Raw genomic sequence first — 22,684 nt, 5'->3', positions numbered from 1 at the left:
GGTCTTGCTAAAACACTGCTTTCTCATTCAAAGAGCCATCAATGCGAAAATTCCTGTCCATTAGACAGCACCAGTAAGAATGTAATACAACTTAAGAATTAGCACTTAAAAAGAATATGTTATCAATATAACTATCCATACATCAAGCAGAGGAAAAAACCAGTTTGATACATTTGTTTACAAGCATAGAATGCCATTTCAAAGTATCAACCAGCCTATTGACCAGTTTGTAACAGAGACCAGAAAAACCAATATGACCAGACAATATGGTATATCAGTCTATAAGAATTTCAAAAAGTTTTTAAAAAATAAAAAAATAAAACTCCATTTGTCGAAGATAGGATCCACTATATGAGTTCATAGTCAGATCATAAATCAACTAGTAAAAGGTAAGTGGTCAATAGATTGCAATTTGGTGATAGTAAGAAAGTGGAATAGCAAGAGGAGGTCATCGAGAATAGCCTATAAAAAGTCTTTATCTGCCATCTGGAAGGAGTTTCCAGCCCCCAATTATAAAGTTGTAAGTGCCCCACATGGCAAACTGCAAACAATCTCACATTAGTTTGGGCTCATAAGAGTACCATCCAAATTAGTGGAAAAGACGCAATCTAACTTTAGCTACTCATTTTAGAAGGAACCAGCCCAACTTTAATATTATATCATAGGCAACACAAGCCCGTAATTTGTGTTCCATATGACCACCGTGTCTGTTCATATGGGTCAAGTGTATACACCATCCCACATCTAGATTCATGTTATCTGTGTAGGCCAGGAGAGGAAAAGGAGAACAGGTCGTTAGAAAGTCCCCCCACCCCAATTCTGTAGTTGTACATACACGACATCGGGGGCAAGTAGAATGAAGTCAAAGTCATTGTGTAGAGGAGAATTCATTGTGTAAACGAGGAGAGCACCAGAATAGGTAGCACCTAGTAGTGTGAAAACAGTAACCTGCAACAACAAAAAGATAATGCCAAAGCATTAAAACATGATTCGAAAGTTCGCAGATGGAGGGAGAACGAAGAGAGAAAGAGAGAGGCCCGACCAGGTTTTTGCGAACAGATATTCTACGCTGATTCGCGGGTAATACTTTTGATGGGGATGAATGGCATGCCACAATCTGACAGAGGACCCGCCAAAAAGAGGTGGTTCCCCGAAGCTTCAGGGAGCAAACGGTACCTTCGTGGACCTCCGTTTCTTTTTCCACCCCGTGTCGCGCTCTGTGGGCCCTATCCGTATGCTTTGAATGTACCGTTTGCTAAACCACCTAAACAAGAACGAGGAAGGTAGGCAACAAAAAAGGGGAGAGCATAATGTTAGAATGAGAAAACAAGAAACTCACAATTGTACATTATAGAGCCTTTCACTCAATCCCATAATCTTGTACTTTTGTATTTATATGAAAAATATTCACCCTAAGATTTTTCAACATTCATTTGGCCTTTGTTCAGTCCATAAGGTTATAAGAAAGTCCATGGTTTGGCTATCATTATGGCCGAGACATCAATTTTAAGTGATAAACCCCCTGGGGATATTCTAAAACTAGAATTGAACGCTTGCACTTTAATACACCACTACTTGTGTCAACGAAATTTTAGACTCATCAAAAACGGATTGTTTCACAAGAAGACAACTTTTGCTTTGCAACATACTTATTTAGTATGACCCAAGAATTCTTTGACTCGTTACCCTATAAAACAAATTTTAAAGCCCTAAACCACTATATGGTGGGACGCCAATATGCCCATTGGGACCCAGTGGACTCACCAATTATGGTTAAATTTTTCTTATTTTATCTTTCCTATTTTTACTGGATTTGATCAAATAGTGATCTTATCTATTTTGAATTTTAAATTTCAATACGAATTTTAGTTTATCTTTTATGATTTTATTGGATTTGATCAAATAATGATCTTATCTATTTTGAATTTAAATTTTTAATTTTAGTTATTTAAAGGCTATAATAGGATGTTAAATTTAGTTTTGATAATGAATCAATAGTTTCCTTGAAAAAAATTCATTTTGTGAATTTTTTTCTTAATGTGAAACCCCATGATCATGGTGAGACTTGAACCCAAAGACCACGCACTAGAAATCCTCCCATTTGGTCATTCAGCCAAATGGCCAATGCACATTATGATTCCCACTTACATAGTAGCTGTAGTGCTTCTGGTTCTTTTCTAGCAGTAAAATGAATTTCATTGCATTTGTGGCTTTTCCCCTGATGAGGGCTTCAAGTTTGAATTGATCACAAAAGAGAACAAAGTATGCTCATTCCAGAAAGAGTACTAAGATTTCAATCCCTTCAAAACTACCAATATATTACAATTACACTTTTAGGATTTATGACATTAAAATAAGGCCCTACTCCAATTGCATCTCTATCATCCTTTCACAGAATAAATTAGGAAAATTCTAAAACAGATAATTCGGTCTTAAGAGGTATCAGTTTCAGAAATCCAAATTAGGACTTCAATTTCAAATCTTAAGCCAAATTATACCTCCCAGCATGCTTGGACTGAATGTAATACAATGGTGCAGAGCCCAACCAACCCACCCCCGATCCAAATAAAAAACATTAATTTCGAAGTCCAGAATCAATATTTCTCTAATCAAAGTTAAGCACAAAATCTCAAAACCCAATTAGACCTATTCCACTTATGGAACATTAATTTCAAAGTTCTAAACCTAATAAATCAAACAGAGTATGATATTTTAGAACTAATCTAGTAACCTTGATCCAATTTAGGAACTTCTATTTCATAGTTCTGAACTCAATTTGTTTCTAATCATGTTTAATACAAACATAATATGACATTTCAGAACCCAAATTAACCCTAATTCAACTCAGGATTCTCAATTTCAGAAATTTAAACCCAAGCTATTACTAATCATGCTTAAATCAAACAAAATATAACATTTCAAAACCAATTTTAACCCTAAACCAATTCAGGAACTTCAATTTTGAGATTTAAAGTTAATTTACTTCTAATCAAGTGTAAATCGAGACCAAAAATGAAATTTCAGAACTCAATTATCCTGAATCCGAATTGAAAACACAAAACACAATCCCAACAAACTTTTGACCGGCCGCTAAAACTCAGAATCCGGGCACCAATAAGAAAGCAGAGGAAAAATGATAAGAACAGCTGAGAAGAGGAAGCTGAAGGACGTGAGAGAAAAAAACATGGAAACTGAAATTGAAGAGCTCGAGATCATTCAATATGGAACCGATCAACATGGAATCGGCTTGACGATAATAAATGAGTCCGAGAGTCCAAGTCCGGACGCCGGTACTCAGGAGGAGGAGGAGAACGCCGTTCTTTTGGTGAATGCGCAACATACATATTAAAGACAAGTCATTCCAATACTCCCCCGCACGGGGAACACCCGTGTAGAAATGTAAATGCACAATCCCACCTATATGGGGACGGCCAAAGACAAAGTCTCACTTATGGTATCAGAGCCCTTGCAGCTAGTTAGTAGGGTTCAATCATTAGTAACATCATCAAGTTCAGTCTGCCCTTGCAGCTGCCCTCACTCACTCCTCGAGAGAAAACTCGCACTTTTTGAACATGAACCTATATGAACAGATTGGAATTTTTAATTTTCTCTCGTATAAATTTGTTTAATATTGCATGACACAAAACCATCCGACACGAGCGTAACAAAAACTATAAATAGTAGCAAAGAACTGAAAGACGAGAGAGAAAAAAAAACCCATGGAAGCGGTTTACGAATAAGGTCCTACTCCAATTGCATCTCTATCATCCTTTCACAGAATAAATTAGGAAAATTCCAAAACAGACAATTCGGTCTTAAGAGATATCAGTTTCAGAAACCCAAATTAGGACTTCAATTTCAAATCTTAAGCCAAATTATACCTCCCAAAAAGCTTGGATTGAATGTAATACAATGGTGCAGAGCCCAACCAACCCACCCCTAATCCAAATAAAAAACATTAATTTTGGAGTCCAAAATCAATATTCCTTTAATCAAAGTTAAACACAAAATCTCAGAACCCAATTAGACCTATTCCACTTCAGGAACATTAATTTCAAAGTTCTAAACCTAATAAAACCTAATAAATTAAAAGAGAGTATGATATTTTAGAACTAATCTAATAACCTTGATCCAATTTAGGAACTTCTATTTCATAGTTCTTAACTCAATCTGTTTCTAATCATGTTTAAACCAAACATAATATGACATTTCAGAACCCAAATTAACCCTAATTCAACTCAGGATTCTCAATTTCAGAAATTTAAACCCAAGCTATTACTAATCATGCTTAAATCAAACAAAATATGACATTTCGGAACCAATTTTAACCCTAAACCAATTCGGGAACTTCAATTTTGAGATTTAAAGTTAATTTACTTCTAATCAAGCGTAAATCGAGACCAAAAATGAAATTTTAGAACTCAATTATCCTGAATCTGAATTGAAAACACAAAACACGATCCCAACAAACTTTGACCGGCCGCTGAAAATCAGCGTCCGGACACCAATAAGAAAGGTGAGGAAATACGATAAGAACAGCTAAGAAGAGGAAGCTGAAAGACGTGAGAAAAAAAAACATGGAAACTGAAATTGAAGAGCTCGAGATCATTCAATATGGAACCGGTCAACATGGAATCGACTTGACGATAATAAATGAGCCGGAGAGTCCAAGTCCGACGATACTCAGGAGGAGGAGGAGAACGCCAGTCTTTTGGCGAATGCGCAACATGCATATTAAAGACAAGTTATTCCAACACTCCCCCGCACGAGGAACACCCGTGTACAAATGCAAATGCACAATCCCACCTATACGAGGATGGCCAAAGACAAAGTCCCACCTATGGTATCAGAGCCCTTGCAGCTGGTTAGTAGGGTTCAATAATTAGTAACAACATCAAGTTCAGTCTGCCCTTGCAGCTGCCCTCACTCTCTCCTCGAGAGAAAACTCGCACTTTTTGAACATGAACCTATATGAACAGATTGGAATTTTTAATTTTCTCTCGTATAAATTTGTTTAATATTGCATGACACAAAACCACCCGACACAAGCGTAACAAAAACTATAAATAGTAGCAGAGAACTGAAAGACGAGAGAGAAAAAAAACACATGGAAGCGGTTTACGAATAAGGCCCTACTCCAATTGCATCTCTATCATCCTTTCACATAATAAATTAGGAAAATTCCAAAACAGACAATTCGGTCTTAAGAGATATCAGTTTCAGAAATCCAAATTACGACTTCAATTTCAGATCTTATGCCAAATTATACCTCCCAGCATGCTTGAACTGAATGTAATACAATGGTGCAGAGCCCAACCAACCCACCCCCGATCCAAATAAAAAACATTAATTTCGGAGTCCAGAATCAATATTCCTCTAATCAAAGTTAAACACAAAATCTCATAACCCAATTAGACCTATTCCACTTCAGGAAAATTAATTTCAAAGTTCTAAACCTAATAAATCAAAACAGAGTATGATATTTTAGAACTAATCTAATAACCTTGATCCAATTTAGGAACTTCTATTTCATAGTTCTGAACTCAATCTGTTTATAATCATGTTTAATACAAACATAATATGACATTTCAGAACCCAAATTAACCCTAATTCAACTCAGGATTCTCAATTTCAAAAATTTAAACCCAAGCTATTACTAATCATGCTAAAATCAAACCAAATATGACATTTCAGAACCAATTTTAACCCTAAACCAATTCAAGAACTTCAATTTTGAGATTTAAAGTTAATTTACTTCTAATCAAGCGTAAATTGAGACCAAAAATGAAATTTCAGAACTCAATTATCCTGAATCCGAATTGAAATCACAAAACACGATCCCAACAAACTTTGACCGGCCGCTGAAACTCAGTGTCCGGACACCAATAAGAATGCAGAGGAAAAACGATAAGAACAGCTGAGAAGAGGAAGCTGAAAGACGTGAGAAAAAAAAACATGGAAACTGAAATTGAAGAGCTCGAGATCATTCAATATGGAACCGGTCAACATGGAATCGGCTTGACGATAATAAATGAGCCGGAGGGTCCAAGTCCGGACACCGATACTCAGGAGGAGGAGGAGAACGCCGGTCTTTTGGCGAATGCGCAACATGCATATTAAAGACAAGTCATTCCAACACTCCCCCGCACGGGGAACACTCGTGTACAAATACAAATGCACAATCCCACCTATACAGGGATGGCCAAAGACAAAGTCCCACCTATGGTATCAGAGCCCTTGCAGCTGGTTAGTAGGGTTCAATCATTAGTAACATCATCAAGTTCAGTCTGCCCTTGCAGCTGCCCTCACTCTCTCCTCGAGAGAAAACTCACACTTTTTGAACATGAACCTATATGAACAGATTGGAATTTTTAATTTTCTCTCGTATAAATTTGTTTAATGTTGCATGACAAAAAACCACCCGAGAACTATAAATAGTAGCGGAGAACTGAAAGACGAGAGAGAAAAAAAAACCATAGAAGCGGTTTACGAATAAGGCCCTACTCCAATTGCATCTCCATCATCCTTTCACAGAATAAATTAGGAAAATTCCAAAACAGACAATTCGGTCTTAAGAGATATCAGTTTCAGAAATCCAAATTAGGACTTCAATTTTAGATCTTATGCCAAATTATATCTCCCAGCATGCTTGGACTGAATGTAATACAATGGTGCAGAGCCCAACCAACCCACCCCTGATCCAAATAAAAAACATTCATTTCGGTGTCTAGAATCAATATTCCTCTAATCAAAGTTAAGCACAAAATCTCAGAACCCAATTAGACCTATTCCACTTCAGGAACATTAATTTCAAAGTTCTAAACATAATAAATCAAAATAGAGTATGATATTTTAGAACTAATTTAATAACCTTGATCCAATTTAGGAACTTCTATTTCATAGTTCTTAATTCAATCTGTTTCTAATCATGTTTAAACCAAACATAATATGACATTTCAGAACCCAAATTACCCTAATTCAACTCAGGATTCTCAATTTCAGAAATTCAAATCCAAGTTATTACTAATCTTGCTTAAATCAAACAAAATATGACATTTCAGAACCAATTTTAACCCTAAACCAATTCAGGAACTTCAATTTTGAGATTTAAAGTTAGTTTACTTCTAATCAAGTGTAAATTGAGACCAAAAATGAAATTTCAGAACTCAATTATCCTAAATCCGAATTGAAAACACAAAACACGATCCCAACAATCTTTAACCGGCCACTGAAACTCAGCGTCCGGACACCAATAAGAATGCAAAGGAAAAACGATAAGAACACCTGAGAAGAAGAAACTGAAAGACGTGAGAAAAAAAAACATGGAAACTGAAATTGAAGAGCTCGAGATATGGAACCGGTCAACATGGAATCGGCTTGACGATAATAAATGAGCCGGAGAGTCCAAGTCTGGACACCGATACTCAGGAGGAGTAGGAGAACGCCAGTCTTTTAGCGAATGCGCAACATGCATATTAAAGACATGTCATTCCAACACTCTCCCACAAACACCCGTGTACAAATACAAATGCACAATCCCACCTATACGGGGATGGCCAAAGACAAAGTCCCACCTATGGTATCAGAGCCCTTGCAACTGGTTAGTAGGGTTCAATCAATAGTAACATCATCAAGTTCAGTCTGCCCTTGCAGCTGCCCTCACTCTCTCCTCGAGAGAAAACTCGTACTTTTTGAACATGAACCTATATGAACAGATTGGAATTTTTAATTTTCTCTTGTATAAATTTGTTTAATATTGCATGACACAAAACCACCCGAGAACTATAAATGGTAGCGGAGAACTGAAAGACGAGAGAAAAAAAAAACCCATGGAAGCGGTTTACAAATAAGGCCCTACTCCAATTGCATCTCTATCATCCTTTCACAGAATAAATTAGGAAAATTCCAAAACAAACAATTCGGTCTTAAGAGATATCAGTTGCAGAAATCCAAATTAGGACTTCAATTTCAGATCTTAAGCCAAATTATATCTCCCAGCATGCTTGGACTGAATGTAATACAATGGTGCAGAGCCCAACCAACCCACCCCTGATCCAAATAAAAAACATTAATTTCGGTGGCCAGAATCAATATTCCTCTAATCAAAGTTAAGCACAAAATCTCAGAACCCAATTAGACCTATTCCACTTCAGGAACATTAATTTCAAAGTTCTAAACCTAATAAATCAAAACAGAGTATGATATTTTAGAACTAATCTACTAACCTTGATCCAATTTAGGAACTTCTATTTCGTAGTTCTTAACTCAATCTATTTCTAATTATGTTTAAACCAAACATAAATATGACATTTTAGAACCCAAATTAACCCTAATTCAACTCAGGATTCTCAATTTCAGAAATTTAAACCCAACCTATTACTAATCATGCTTAAATCAAACAAAATATGACATTTCAGAACCAATTTTAACCCTAAACCAATTCACGAACTTCAATTTTGAGATTTAAAGTTAATTTACTTCTAATCAAGCGTAAATCGAGACCAAAAATGAAATTTTAGAACTCAATTATCCTGAATCTGAATTGAAAACACAAAACACGGTCCCAACAAACTTTGACCGGCCGTTGAAACTCAGCGTCCGGACACCAATAAGAAAGCAGAGGAAAAACGATAAGAACAGCTGAGAAGAGGAAGCTGAAAGACGTGAGAGAAAAAAACATGGAAATTGAAATTGAAGAGCTCGAGATCATTCAATATGGAACCGGTCAACATGGAATCGGCTTGACGATAATAAATGAGCCAGAGAGTCCAAGTCCGGACGCCGGTACTCAGGAGGAGGAGGAGAACGCCGGTCTTTTGGCGAATGCGCAACATGCATATTAAAGACAAGTTATTCCAACACTCTCCCGCACGGGGAACACCCGTGTACAAATGCAAATGCACAATCCCACCTATACGGGGACGGCCAAAGACAAAGTCCCACCTATGGTATCAGAGCCCTTGCAACTGGTTAGTAGAGTTCAATCATTAGTAACATCATCAAGTTCTGTCTGCCCTTGCAGCTGCCCTCACTCTCTCCTCAAGAGAAAACTCGCACTTTTTGAACATGAACCTATATGAACATATTGGAATTTTTAATTTTCTCTCGTATAAATTTGTTTAATATTGCATGACACAAAACCACCCGACACGAGCGTAACAAAAACTATAAATAGTAGCGGAGAACTGAAAGACGAGAGAGAAAAAAAACCCATGGAAGCGGTTTACGAAAACGATAATCTTACTGAGGATAGTGGTGACGCTGAAGAGGTCGATCAGTTTGGAACTGAGGAGGATATCGATCAGTTTGGAACTGAGGAAGAGGTCGATCAGTTTGGAACTGAGGAGGAGGTCAATTAGTTTGGAAATGTGAAGGAGAATGGATGTGGTGAAGATGAGGAGGAGTTTCCAACATTCTTCATTTCATATCATGATGAGACAAAAGAGAATGACGCTAACTGGATCGATCAGATGTTTGAAAGGATCGATTGGTGGTTTGAAAGGTTAACTTTAGCTGAGGAGGAGGTCGATCAGTTTGGCACTGTGCAGGAGAATGACGATGGTGAAGATGAGGAGGAGTTTCCAATATTATTCTTTTCAGATACAGAAGAGACTTTAGTTGATGAGGAGGATGATCAGATTTTAGCTCCCGCCGTTTACTCAAACGGTCATATTACTGAGGGCGGCGGTACTTAAGAGGTCCATGGTGAGATCGATGTCGAAGGTCATATACTGATTTCCAGAGTTCTCTTCTTCTCGATGTCGTTTAATTCAACTTTTTTATCAGTTACATTTGAAACGAAAATCAGTTTGATTTACTTTTTTTGAACTTTAGAGCCTCAATGAGCTTATTGTAGCTTCCAGTGTGACAAAACTGGATCTGGAATTGTCTCGAAATCAAGAGAAATTAAGCTAATCTGTTATGAGGCAAAACAGAACTTCGTTCCAGAAAAACAGAGTTAACTTACAGAAGCTACTGTAAGTCGTTTATATACAGATGGAAAAATAAAAACGAGTTGGTGAGTCAACATACATTACAACTTGCATTACAACTCAACACAACTCAGTAACCCAATTTAATTGTTAATATTGTGTTCAACTTCGATATGACCATGTCTCTTGTTCTTTGTGGAACGAATTACAGAAAGAATTCTCTAGTAGCATAAGCGTTTTACAAAACCTCGGGACCTGGAGTCTCCTCCTGAATACCGGTGTTCTCCTAAGGTGCAGTCTCCTCCTGAGTACCGGCGTCGGGACCTGGACTCTCCACTGTCAAACACCTAACCAATATAACCCAAAAGATCGGTCTGTTAGGTAGCGAAAAGTACAACACTTATCCAAAAACCAGCGGTGGACGAAACCACCGCCAATTCTTACACCTACCGTTCCCGTTCCCTACCGCTTTCGCCGGGATTCGAACGCGGAACATGGTGCCCGGCTCTGATACCATGTCAAACGCCTAGCCAATACAACCCAAAAGACTGGAAAGGGGCGACCAAGTTTCCAGAGTAGTGTGGGCCGCTAGCGTGGACCATCGTGGATGTCGACCAGGAATGGTGGGTGTTAGAGTTTGTCGTCCAGGGTTAAATACTTTATTTTTCGCTATCTAACTGACAGGTCTGTTGGGTTGTATTTGCTTGACGTTTGACATGGTATCAGAGCAACTTAACCCAAAATACAAAATTTGAGAAGCCAATTAGATTTAATCCAAGTCAGAACCATTAATTCCTAAAATTTGAAACACAAAAACCTGAGACGAGCCCAACAAACATCTAACCGGTCGTTGAAATTCAGCATCCAAATTTTAAGAAATGCACCAATCAAAAGCAAATGAAAAACTATAAAGAGCAACTGAGAAGAGGAAGACTAAGAACTGAAAGACGAGAGAGAAAAAAATAGAAACTGAAATCACAGAGCTCAGGATCAATCAATATGGAAGCTTTCAATATCAAATCGGCTTCAGGAGAATAAATGATGTGGATGTCAGAGTTGGTGGTGGTTCCCTCCACCGCAGGTATTTGGATAAGTACTTTGTTTTTCGCTACCTAACAGACCGATCTTTTGGGTTGTATTGGCTAAGCGTTTGACATGGTATCAGAGCCACTAAATTAAGAACAAATTTCCACCTTGATGTATATATGGAGTTCCAGTTAGAACTCTTTAAATTTGACATGTTATCTATAAAAATGAGGTTTATAATTCGGTATCAACAATCACTAAATACTTTTGCATGTTCAACTTAAAGATATATTGAAACTCCAATGTGCAGGTGACAAACAACAAAAAACATAAATGTACGACAAAAAAACAACTTAAAAGAACTATAGAAGTCTTGCAAAAGAAATTCGAAAAAGAGCAAAACAACAATACATGAATTTAGAAAGACAAAAAATTATGAGTACCTAGAAATCATCAGATCTTAAATTAAGAATCTCCAAGAAGTCCTAAAAGTCTGCCAATAATTCTTCTCAGAGGTTCATAGCTTACTTAGAGAAGCAGTGACTGAAAGATAGCGTGTGGTGCCACTGAATCATTTCCCATTGATACACAAAAGCTAACTATCGCAGCTAAAAAAAAAAAAAAAAAATTCAGAAGATCTAATTCACTCGTGTATGTATTTATATTTAACTTAGAGAAGCAGAGATCGAAAGATAGCATGTGGTGCCACTGAATCATTTTCCATTGATACACAAAAGCCAGCTATAGTGGCTAAAAAGGTAAAAAAGATTTAGCAAAAATCATTAAATCGTGTAAATTAGAGATTATATTTCTCCATTTTCGTATCTGTTCTCCTCCGGAATATCCTCCTCACTATCAACGTTCTCCTCCTCACTATCGCCGTTTTCCTAGTTAGTAGCATTACCGTTTTAGAAAACTCGGGACCTAGAGTCTCCTCCTAAATACCTGTGTTTTCCTCCTACTCTTGAGCTGAAGTCTCCTCTTAAGTATCGGCGTAGGGACCTGGACTCTCCACTGTCAGACGCCTAACCAATACAACCTAAAAGACCAAAAACACAACACTTGTCCAAAGACTAGCGGTGGACGGAACCACCGCCAACTCTGACACCCACTGTTCCCGTTCCCTACCACTTTCGTCGGGATTTGAACGCGGAACATGGTGCCTGGCTCTGATACCATGTCAAACACCTAGCTAATACAACCCAAAAGACCGGTCTTTTGGGTTGTATTAGCTAGGTGTTTGACATGGTATCAGAGCCAAACACCACATTCCGTGTTCGAATCCCAAAAGGGGCGACCTAGTTTTTAGACTAGTGGGGACTGCTAGCGTGGGCCGTCGTGGATGTCAACCGGGAATGGTGGGTGTGAGAATTTGTGGTCGTGGGTTAAGTACTCTGCTTTCCACTACCTAACAGACCGGTCTGTTGGGTTATATTTGCTAAGTGTTTGACATGGTATTAGAGCAATTTAACCCAAAATATAAAATTTGATAAACTAATTAGTTTTAATCCAAATAAAACCACTAATTCCTAAAATCTAAAATACAAAACCTGAGACGAGCCCAACAAACTTCTAACCGGCTGCTGAAACTCAGCATCTGAATTTTAAGAAATGCACCAATCAGAAGCAGAGGAAAAATTATAAAGAGCAGGTGAGAAGAGGAAGACTGAGAACTGAAAGACGAGAGAGAAAAAAATGGAAGCTGAAATCGCAGAGCTCGGGATCAATCAATATGGAAGCGGTCAATATCGAATCGGCTTGAGGAGAATAAATGATGTGGATGTCAAAGTTTTCAGTATCCTTGTTTTTCAGTTTTCAGTTATTGGTTTTCACAAAAAAGGAAAGACCTCCCCGAAGGAACCGAATTTGTCTGGCAGCATATACTGATTTTCAACTAATGGAATTCTCTTCCTCTCGATGTCGTTTAATTCCTTTCTGAGGCTGGTTTTATCTTGCGTTTTTCGGGCGATATAGAGTTTCAATATAGATGGAGTTCCTACATAATACAATAGAGTCTTGGTTCCATGATCAGGGCGTAAAATTTTGCCTTACTTGGCCTTAGTTAAAATGGCCATGACAGAGTGACAGGGAATAGAGGAAGAAACACCAAGAAAGAGTACGAGAGAAGGAAGAAATAACTTCAGGATCTCTGCTACATTGTTAAGGCTGACTCTGTTTCTGACTTGCAGGATATTCTTTGCTCCATGGTCCTTCCCGAGTGTGTTTACAAGGTAAGTGTTTTATTCTATCGTGTTTGATCACTTCATCTTAGATGAGATAACTCAAAATTTACAGCTTGGTGTTGTTGTTGCTGCTTTTGAGTTTTGATGTTTTATAGTCATATTTATTGCTTTTGACTTGAAATCAAAGGGATTATTCTTTTTTTATGCTATTTTTCGTGGAAGTCTGGAATCACCATCAGTTAGTGTTTGTGTCATGAGCCGAGCTAGTATCAACTGTCAATCTCAAGTTTCATGAAGGAGGGATTTGTTAGGGATTAGCTTCAAGGCCATGTACAGGAGCATGCTATTTGAGCACTTTTTAGGTTGAACTAACTCCTTACATTCAAGAAGCAACTCCTTCGTCCAAGTGTTTGCAGGTAATGTAGTCCAAACATTGACTGTTATCCACAACTGAATGGTGCGCCAATAAGTCTCATAATTGCTCTTTAGCTTTAACTCCTTGGGAGAAACTATGAACACATCAGAAATTGAATCACCCATATTTGGTATTCCTACGACATTACAAAAGCAATGTTTAAGCATGCCCTTCTCAAGTTCTGGGAGAAGGATTCTGGAAGATTATTTCTGTTATAGTATTATAGAGTCTATCAAGTCAAGAAAATCTCAAGTGGATTATTATGGAAAGACAGCTTTGTTAGTCCTTTTCTGGTCAAGCCAAAGTAATGAACTTGGGGCTCGGTGAAGCCAATAAATGAACTTGGTGGCCGGTCTAGCCAATCCAATGAACTTGGGAGCCTTTGCATTTACAAATACTTATACTAAGCCAGTTCAGGCATTGAGGGTATCTTGTAGCTGTAGAAATCCAAGCCTCAGTCCCTAAGTTCCCTCCTTTACTCGTCTGCTTTCAACTACAATAAAGGGACCATGTAGGAAGAAATGTTGTTTCAAGTTTGGCTCTTTTGAAATTCTCAAATGAAGTTGAGCTTCTAGTCATCCTTCAAGGAATCAAGTTCTTTAGGGAAATCTGCTCAAGGCAACTATTTTTGTTGTTTATGTTATTTTATTTAAAAAGAGCCACTACCATTTTGTGGTCATAAGTTGGTATGAAAGGAAAGTTCCTCACGAAGTTGTGTTCTTTGAAGAACCCTTTGACCTTATTTTGTTCTTATTTTACTTGGAGCTGATTGTCCAAGATCACTTCACTTGTGTAAAATAAAAAAGGAGAGAACCAAAGAAGAAATAGAAACCAGAAAATAAGAGTTTGAATAGGAAAAGAAGCAAGGGAGGGTCAGGTACAAGTGGAGAGGATAAAAGAATATGGTTAGTTCATTGCTCTATCTTATATGTCACTTACAGTGTTGGAGAACAACTTACACAAATACCCTCCCTTATAAATGAAGCTTGTAAAATTAAGTAATCTCACAAGAATATTGTTACTCTATGACATTTGAGAACCCTTCGAGCTTTGGCATATGCATCTATACTTTTTGCCTTCAAAAATCAGCTCTCATCTTCAACATTTCTAAGCAGAGTTGTGTATTGTTGAGTGCAGGAACTCGTTGAGGAGAGCTCTCACTGGAGTTTTCAAGACAACAAGTAGCAGAGGCTCTAGAAGGAGGGCAAGACTCTCAGGGCAAACTGAGCTCAATGACAGCTGCTGCGCTTGGGGCTTCTGTAGGGGCTGGCCTAGGGGTTGTTTTGGCAGTTGTTATGGGTACAACATCAGCATTAAGGAAACCTTGAAAATGTTTGCTTTGAGCATTTTCAACTCTTCATTGGACGCAGATTGCCACAATAAAAATTTGCCATACATATGAGTAACTTTCTTTAAATGCAAACACATAATAAACTATAATGTGTCTCTGTTTCTATCTATCTATCTATCTATCTATCTGTCTATATATATATATATATATATATATATATATATATATGTTTGTCTACATATCTACATGTAGACACACATGCTATTAATAAGCAAAGGATAATCAAAGTTTCAAACCTGTAGTGCTTCACAGCTTCTGTTTTCTTTCCTTGTATCCAAACTTTCAGTAAATACAAGAGAAGTTAAATATTGAATGTGATAGTTGAGTATGAGGTTCCCCCTGTGTGAGAATTAATGAAAATAGGTAGAAAACCATCCTTTGGGAGGTTTTTGCTTTTCTGTTGAATAACATTCTCTACATGAAAAAGACACCCAAATTTCTGTCTGAGTAACAATTCATTGGAACAAAAGTGTTCTTTCGTCAGGAGAGGAGTAACATGATTGGTGAGCAAAACAAAAGTTCTCAAAGTAGCCAGAGGAGCCCACATAAGTTTTAGGGTTTCCAGAGGTCCTCATAGAACTTCCACCAATTCTAAGTTATTGATCTCCAGAAGGTACAACAGTGCAGTTCCTTATGACTTCCCTCACGCAGAATGGTCACACAGATGTTCACAATACATTCAAATATGTCAAGTAATTCTAGAATCTAAATGAAATAAGAAACTAAAGGATTCAACCAACCTCACAACTTCAAATTTTTTTATCCACATATGCATTAATCATAGTATAATTAACCATTTATAAAGAAGTAAGATATATATCTCAATTACCACACTTAAGTTGCAAAGTAATTGTTGTTAGTGTTACAGTTCAAATACTTTTTAGGCAGTTAAAAGATTACAAGAAATTACTTTACAAAGAATAAAAAAAACTTATAACAATTCTGTTCTCAATTACAATTCGAGAGCTACTGAATGATATAGAAAGAATACAAAAAGCAGAGAGAGGCTCAAGAAACTGGAAAGAAAGGTCCACATGTAACTAGATAAGTACAAACATTGTGCTGCATATATACTAGTATTCCAGTAATCTGTACATGATAATAAATACAAAAATTCATATCGTCATTATGGTGGGTCGTCAGAAGCTATCCAATGTTGTAAACTCAGGTTCTGCACAAGGTATAGTTATCGCTTGTTATCAAATAGTTCATGTATGGCAATTCTACACCTTTATCTCTTGAAATACAAGAAGGCTCTGATGGAATATCCATTTCTCCATTGTCTGATCCATTATTTGATGGTATTGTCAAACATTGAAATCCCCCTGTGTGAACAACTGAAAGATACAGAAAAAATACATAATTATTTCATAACAATTATGTTCTCAATTACAATTCAAGAGCTACTGAAAGATACATAAAAAATACAGATAGCACAGGAGCTCAACAAACTGGATAAGTACAAACACTGTGCTGTACTGCATTGATACTAGTATTCCAGTAATTTGTACACTACAATAAGTAAAAAATCCACTACTGACAGTACCACAAATGTTCTTAAATACCATGACTAGAAAAAGTGAATATTTTTCAAGGAAAGCACGGGCAAGTTTGCCTGTTTATGAATTTTAAGAGGAAATCATAGGCTAGTAAAACTGGAATTTATTACTGTCATTATGGTGAAAGATTATGAGCATTCCCAAAGGCTAAGTTAATCCTCTTATCCTCTTATTCCAGGCAGGAAGCAGACTATCAGCCATATCTTTATCCTTTTCAAGAAATACTTTATCCCCAGAAAGATCATATGCACTAACAAGTCCACCAACACCTCTGAAATGAACAGAGACAAAAATAGGCGAGTTGAAGCAACGGATTGAATACGATTAGCACACTATGAATAAGAATATTGAAGAAAATAGTAATGAAGACCATATAACTGACATCTTTCACTATTTTGTTTGAGTTTGCAGACTTCAGAGAGAAGGTAATCCAAAAGATTATTGAAGAAAATGGTAATGAAGACCACATAAGCGAGTTATTTCATGATTTTGTTTGCTCATAAGCGTTGAAGAAAATGTAAACAATGAATCCGCTACATGTTTGACATAGATTAAACCTTACTTTATTAACAAGTACTTTCCTATTGGGATTGATACATCCGCTGTCTTTTTTCCCCTACAAAAAGAATTACAACCAGTAATAAAAATAATGAATTTTCAATGACTCAGAACTTGTATAATTTGGTACTTACAACAGACCTGGCGAAATTACAATGACTCAGAAAGAAAATTACTAACACACTGGCTTCTTGAATCTCGATGCATGTTGTCCTTCTTGTTGAAAAGCTACAGAGGGATTCGTTGTAGGATGAGGCCGAGCTGGTTGTTTGGGCCATGGCGGTACGCCCAGATGACAATATGGTCTCCTTCCCATAGCTCTTTGACGTCAACGAGCACTTGTCAACCTTGAAGGAGAGCCCACTGCTGCAGACTCGACCACCACTTCAACTTCAGCTCCCTACGCCACCCTAAGGGATCCATCACTGAAACGTAAATGCCCGGACCATCACCTCTCTCCCAACACTTCCGGTGAAGCTTCAGCTTTTGGACAACAACACGAGGGATAAAGAACCTCTGATGATGGGGTTGAACGTCCGTCTTGGTCATCCTCTTCTGGCCCAGCCATGCAGGCTCAGTGAAATCGTTGTACAAAGCAACTCCGGTTCGGCTGCCGCTCTTCGGCGCTCGATAAGAGACAAAAACACAATACACCTACCCTATTTCATGCTTGACCAGGTTGGCTGGTCCGGTCGAGGGATTTCTTAGACCCAAGCGAACCATAATATAAAACCGGGCGAGTCCTGGGCAAGAAATTAAGCGCTCCGCTTCCTCCTCAGTTTGCATGGAACTACTGCCTCGTCGCCTTCTCATTAATTCCCACGTTGTCCAATTCGACGTCCTCGCTATTCCTCACTACCGAACCTTCTTCTCCGACGTGAGTTCCAGCACTCATTTAATTTCCCTATTAGACAAATGCGTCGGTTTGAATCATCTCAAACAAGTCCACGGCCAGATCTTCGCTCATGGCCTCCGCCAAGACTCTTATTTGCATACAAGGGCTACCCTGCTTTACATCTCATTCCGTTGCATCGACTACGCATTACAACTGTTTCAAGAAATTCCAAACCCTTGTATCTACTTATGGAACATGGTCATCCGAGGCTGTGCTACGAATGGTCTGTTTCATCAATGCATGACGCTGTATTGGAAGATGATACGTTCTGGGTTGAGGCCAGATAAGTTCGCTTTCCCTTTTGCGTTGAAGTCTTGTGCGGGCTTATGCGAGATGCAGATGGGCAGGCAGATTCACCAGCACGCTATATGTTGTGGATGTGGGAGCGATCTCCATGTTAATGCAGCATTAGTAGATATGTACGCAAAATGTGGTCTTGTTGATGCAGCGCGCCTCGTGTTTGATGAAATGCCTGTTAGAGATTTAGTTTCTTGGACTGTCATGGTTTCAGGGTACGCTCATAATGGTTACAATAACGAGACTTTGGAGTTCTTCAATGTAATGAGAAGCTCGGATTTGAGGCCCAATAGGGTCGGTTTATTAAGTGCTCTGTTAGCCTCTGGCAGATTGGGAGCGTTAAGAAAAGGGGAGTGGCTTCATAGCTATGTTATTCAAACTGGTTTTGAGACCGATATTTTGGTGATAACAGCTGTAATCGATATGTATGCAAAGTGCGGAAATCTGGATTTGGCCAAGTATTTATTTGATCAAACGACTGGAAAAGACGTAGTTTGTTGGAGTGCAATGGTAGCTAATTATGGTATTCATGGACACGGGTGGAAGGCCATTGGTGTTTTCACAGAAATGGTAAATGCAGGCGTGAAACCAAATCAAGTTACCTTTACCTCACTTCTCTCTGCCTGTAGTCATTCAGGTTTACTGGATGAAGGACAAAGGTACTTTGCATGCATGAGTAAGGAGCATGGTGTTACTCCAAAGCTCAATCATTATTCCTGCATGGTGGATCTCCTTGGTCGTGCTGGAAAATTACTGGAAGCTGAACAACTTATAGAAGCAATGCCATTAAAGCCTGATTCAAGCATATGGGGATCTTTGCTTGGTGCCTGCCGAATTTATGGCAAAATAGATTTAGCAGAAAGAGTTGCAGATAAGATTTTCGAATTAAACCCAACTCAGTCAGGTTACTATGTTCTTCTTTCCAACATATATGCAACTAAATCAAGATGGAAAGACGTTGAGAGAGTAAGAGAACTTATGGCAGGAAGGGGGGTTAATAAGGTTCAAGGATTTAGCCTTATTGAATTCAATAATCATGTGTATAAGTTTGGGTCTGGGGACAGGTCTCATCCCCAGTCAGAGAAGATCTACTCATACTTACAGGAGGTGATGGGACGGATGAGGCAGTTGGGTTATGCCCCATTGATGGATTTTGCACTTCATGATGTTGAAGATGAAATGAAGGAAGTTGCACTCTCTTATCACAGTGAGAGGCTTGCCATTGCTTTTGGTATCATGAACATGCCGGCTGGTACTCCAATTCGGGTCACAAAGAACCTTCGCATTTGTGGGGATTGTCACAATGCCATCAAGTTTATCTCAAAGATTGCGAAGCGGACCATAATTGTGAGAGACATGAATCGCTTCCATCATTTTGAGGAGGGCATGTGCTCATGTGGGGATTACTGGTAATGGCATGATAACAAATTTTCAATTCAATAATTGGTGGAGCTAAAATCATGTGATTATTTGAAGTTTATTAAAGTGCATCCGGTGCTTTAGCAAATGCAGTAAACGCTAGAAGTGGATGATACCACTTCCACCTTACTTGTGCAGGTATGATCATCATCCACTAAGACCTAGATCAAAGAATTTCAGGCTTTGTACATACCACCTAAAGTCTTCATTCATTCACGCTTCTTGGTCTTCTCACCTCTAAAATGGCCTTTCCCTCTAGAGTTCTGCTCACAGCATTTCTAGTTTCTGCTGCAGCGATGCTGGTGGGAGCTGAAGCCACCAAGTATAGTGGTGAGAAGCTCTTAACGAATGAATTCCTGGAGAACGAGCCATACTGGTTAACTATGCAAGATGACCGCAACCTAGTGTCAAACAGGACAAAACAACCAAGGCTGTGTGGTCTAGCAGGACTCAAAAGCCATGGAAGCTCTTGTCAAGCCGTCCTGCAGACCAACGGCAACTTGGTTATCTTCTCCAGCTCCGATGTCATCCGATAAAGTTGTTCGACTCGTGTCAACAACAGTTACAGCCCAGTTATTCAAAGCGATGGCAACGTTGTCATCTACGGCGGATCTACATGGAACACCAAGAAAGTACCAGAAATCCAAGCCTAATATGAATAGGAACATCTCCTCCTTCCCTTGATCCCATTCCGCTTATCCAATCCAGCTTGTTCAGCAAGTTGGTTCTCTCTCCTTTTCTTTTTCTCCCTTCCACAGGGTAACGGCCTAATGTGCTCCAGAACGACAGGTTGCTTTCCTTCCACTTGTGCTGCAATAAAATATGCACTTCCTAGTGTATTATTTGGCTGAATCTTCAAAGCAGGTTTGGCGGCCCAACGTTGGAAACAAAAGTACTGATCGCCATTTTGTCAATGAAGCTCATCGAGTTGGTATTTTTTATTATTTATTTTCTTATTTTTTGCATCCCTTTTTCGTTGTCGGCTGAATCTGATCCCTTTTCGAAAAGAATTGCATAAAAGATGCTCTCCTCCAGCAACCTCTATGTAGATTTTCTTGTACACTTCCGGAACGAGGATCAGATAAAATCTTCGTTGACCCCTTCATAGTGTACTGTGAGATTAATAGTTTTCACATCTGGGAAGACTGGTTCTCTCATTTGCACAAGTCTGCTCTTTGGAGAAAAATGGACAAAGTGAGATTTCTTTAATTTCCACCTTTGGTTTACCATAGTCAAATCAAGTGAAACCCAGTTAGACCAAATAACCAATCTCCTGCCTCAAAGTCTGAGTCAAATTGCATTAACCCAGTGAGACATGGTAGCAATCTGTCTAAACCCAGTAGAAATGATTACTGATTGAAGTTGACCATTTCATTCATTGTTGGCGCCCTCCATGCATTTATTGAGAGTTTGGAATTAGTTTCAAGTCTGCATCATCTCCCTTAACGGCAATAGGAGCTTTGAGACTCTACCACCGCGTATGACCGGGAAAAAGTCCAAACATTGGAAGCCAATATTGGCTGCTACGAGTTTGTCTGGTTCGTTCATGGAGGGGAGAAGTATGGACGAATAAGTCTATAAAACTGCTACTAGACACGACCCCTCCATTCATTCCCCTACAGTCAAGAGAGCGACAAAGGGAAAGAACGGCATTTCTCAGAAGCAGGAATACAATGGCGAGTTTGAGAATCGGTACCATTGTCGTTCTTCTAGCACTGACTGTGTTTTGCTCGGAAATGGCAGTGGGGGAGGACCTGATGTTCAGCGGGGAAAGCCTGAACACCAACGAGTTTCTGGAGAACGGGCAGTACCGGTTCATCATGCAAGGTGACTGCAACCTTGTGCTGTACCTGAACCGAACCAGGGCACTGTGGAACTCAGGGACCAACGGGAGAGGCACTTCTTGCCGGGCCACCCTTCAGACCGACGGCAACCTCGTCATTCTCTCCGGCTCCAGCGTGGTGTGGAGCAGTGGCACAGCCATAGGATCCAACAATTACCGTCTCATCGTTCAGGGCGATGGAAACGTTGTCATCTACGGCAGAGCCCTCTGGGCCACAAACACCGTCCAGAGCAGAAAACGTCTTTGAGTATCAGCTAATGAATCCCTCCTGCTCCTCGTGAGTCATTCATGGCTGGCGCAGTGGTCACAGTTTCTGTTTTTACGGTTCTGTAGTTTTGTTTAATTTCAATTGCTGATGTTGCGTCAGTTGTTACCTCCATGTCTGCAATTAAGTTGAATCATTCTAGTTTCAATAAAAGTGTACTTATTTTAACTTTGAAGTGACATTACTACTGTAAGGATGGGATGAAGAAGATTCCAGACAGAGGATAACAGGAGGAAAGTCCGGTTCAAAAGAACATGATTAATGCAACTGACAAATGGGCATAGTTGACAAAAACGAAATAGAACAGACACCAGAGCTGCTGTTCTCACCGTAGAACTTGTTCAGTCATGGAAGGAACTTGGTGCTGATGAAACCTGTGAAATGGGTTTCCAGTTTGCATGTTAAATTGCTACACAGATGAGGAAAATAAAAAATAAAAAAACAACGAGACAACTTTAGCTGCTAGTTTAGTTTCCCAGTTCTTTGTTGCTAGTTGCAGCTCTCTGATTCCACTTCGATCCTGACTACTGATATTTATTGCTCTGCTGGGAACACAACTGGAGCAACAGTCAGAATTACTTCCCCTTAAAGACCAAAGAAAGTCATGGTAGATGTGACTGGGTAGAAAACAACAAAAACAAGAATTAAGTCCAGATTGAGAACCTGAGGCACACACGACTTCTTCGACAAAGAAGCTTCATGAATTTCTCCACCAAGAAATTTCAACACAGTGAAAGCAGACTGAATCCTTTGTCCTGTTTTCCTGTTTGGTAAAGATGAACTGCAATGGAAGCCAGACTCCTCCAGAGCAAGTCGAGCATTATAGCAGTGTCAACAGTAAACAGCCCATGTTCTCATGGTGATCTGGGTTCAAATAATTCATCATTTGGACAACACATTTGATGATGGGGTGAATGTCCAAAAATGTTGAGACAGCAAGT

At 38.9% G+C, this 22,684-nt stretch overlaps 2 protein-coding genes across 2 annotated transcripts; both read left to right on the top strand.

Moving 5' to 3' along the window:
• The first annotated feature begins 18,018 nt into the window (after positions 1-18,018).
• LOC137945024 (pentatricopeptide repeat-containing protein CRR2, chloroplastic-like) lies at positions 18,019-19,840 on the top strand. The gene has a single exon (XM_068790894.1). The coding sequence runs from the start codon at positions 18,115-18,117 to the stop codon at positions 19,627-19,629; it is 1,515 nt and encodes a 504-aa protein (XP_068646995.1). The 5' UTR covers positions 18,019-18,114; the 3' UTR covers positions 19,630-19,840.
• A 1,468-nt stretch (positions 19,841-21,308) lies between these two features.
• LOC137943868 (mannose-specific lectin-like) lies at positions 21,309-21,725 on the top strand. Its single transcript, XM_068789294.1, has one exon. The coding sequence runs from the start codon at positions 21,309-21,311 to the stop codon at positions 21,723-21,725; it is 417 nt and encodes a 138-aa protein (XP_068645395.1).
• Positions 21,726-22,684: the final 959 nt, after the last annotated feature.

The sequence above is a fragment of the Aristolochia californica genome, unplaced genomic scaffold (genome assembly GCF_029961685.1).
Source record: "Aristolochia californica isolate CCGP_79_NKW_82.1479 unplaced genomic scaffold, dmAriCali1.0.hap1 SCAF_11, whole genome shotgun sequence".
Classification (NCBI taxonomy): Eukaryota; Viridiplantae; Streptophyta; class Magnoliopsida; order Piperales; family Aristolochiaceae; genus Aristolochia; species Aristolochia californica.
Note: the sequence above shows the minus strand (reverse complement) of the source record. Positions and strands in the feature narration are given on the sequence as shown.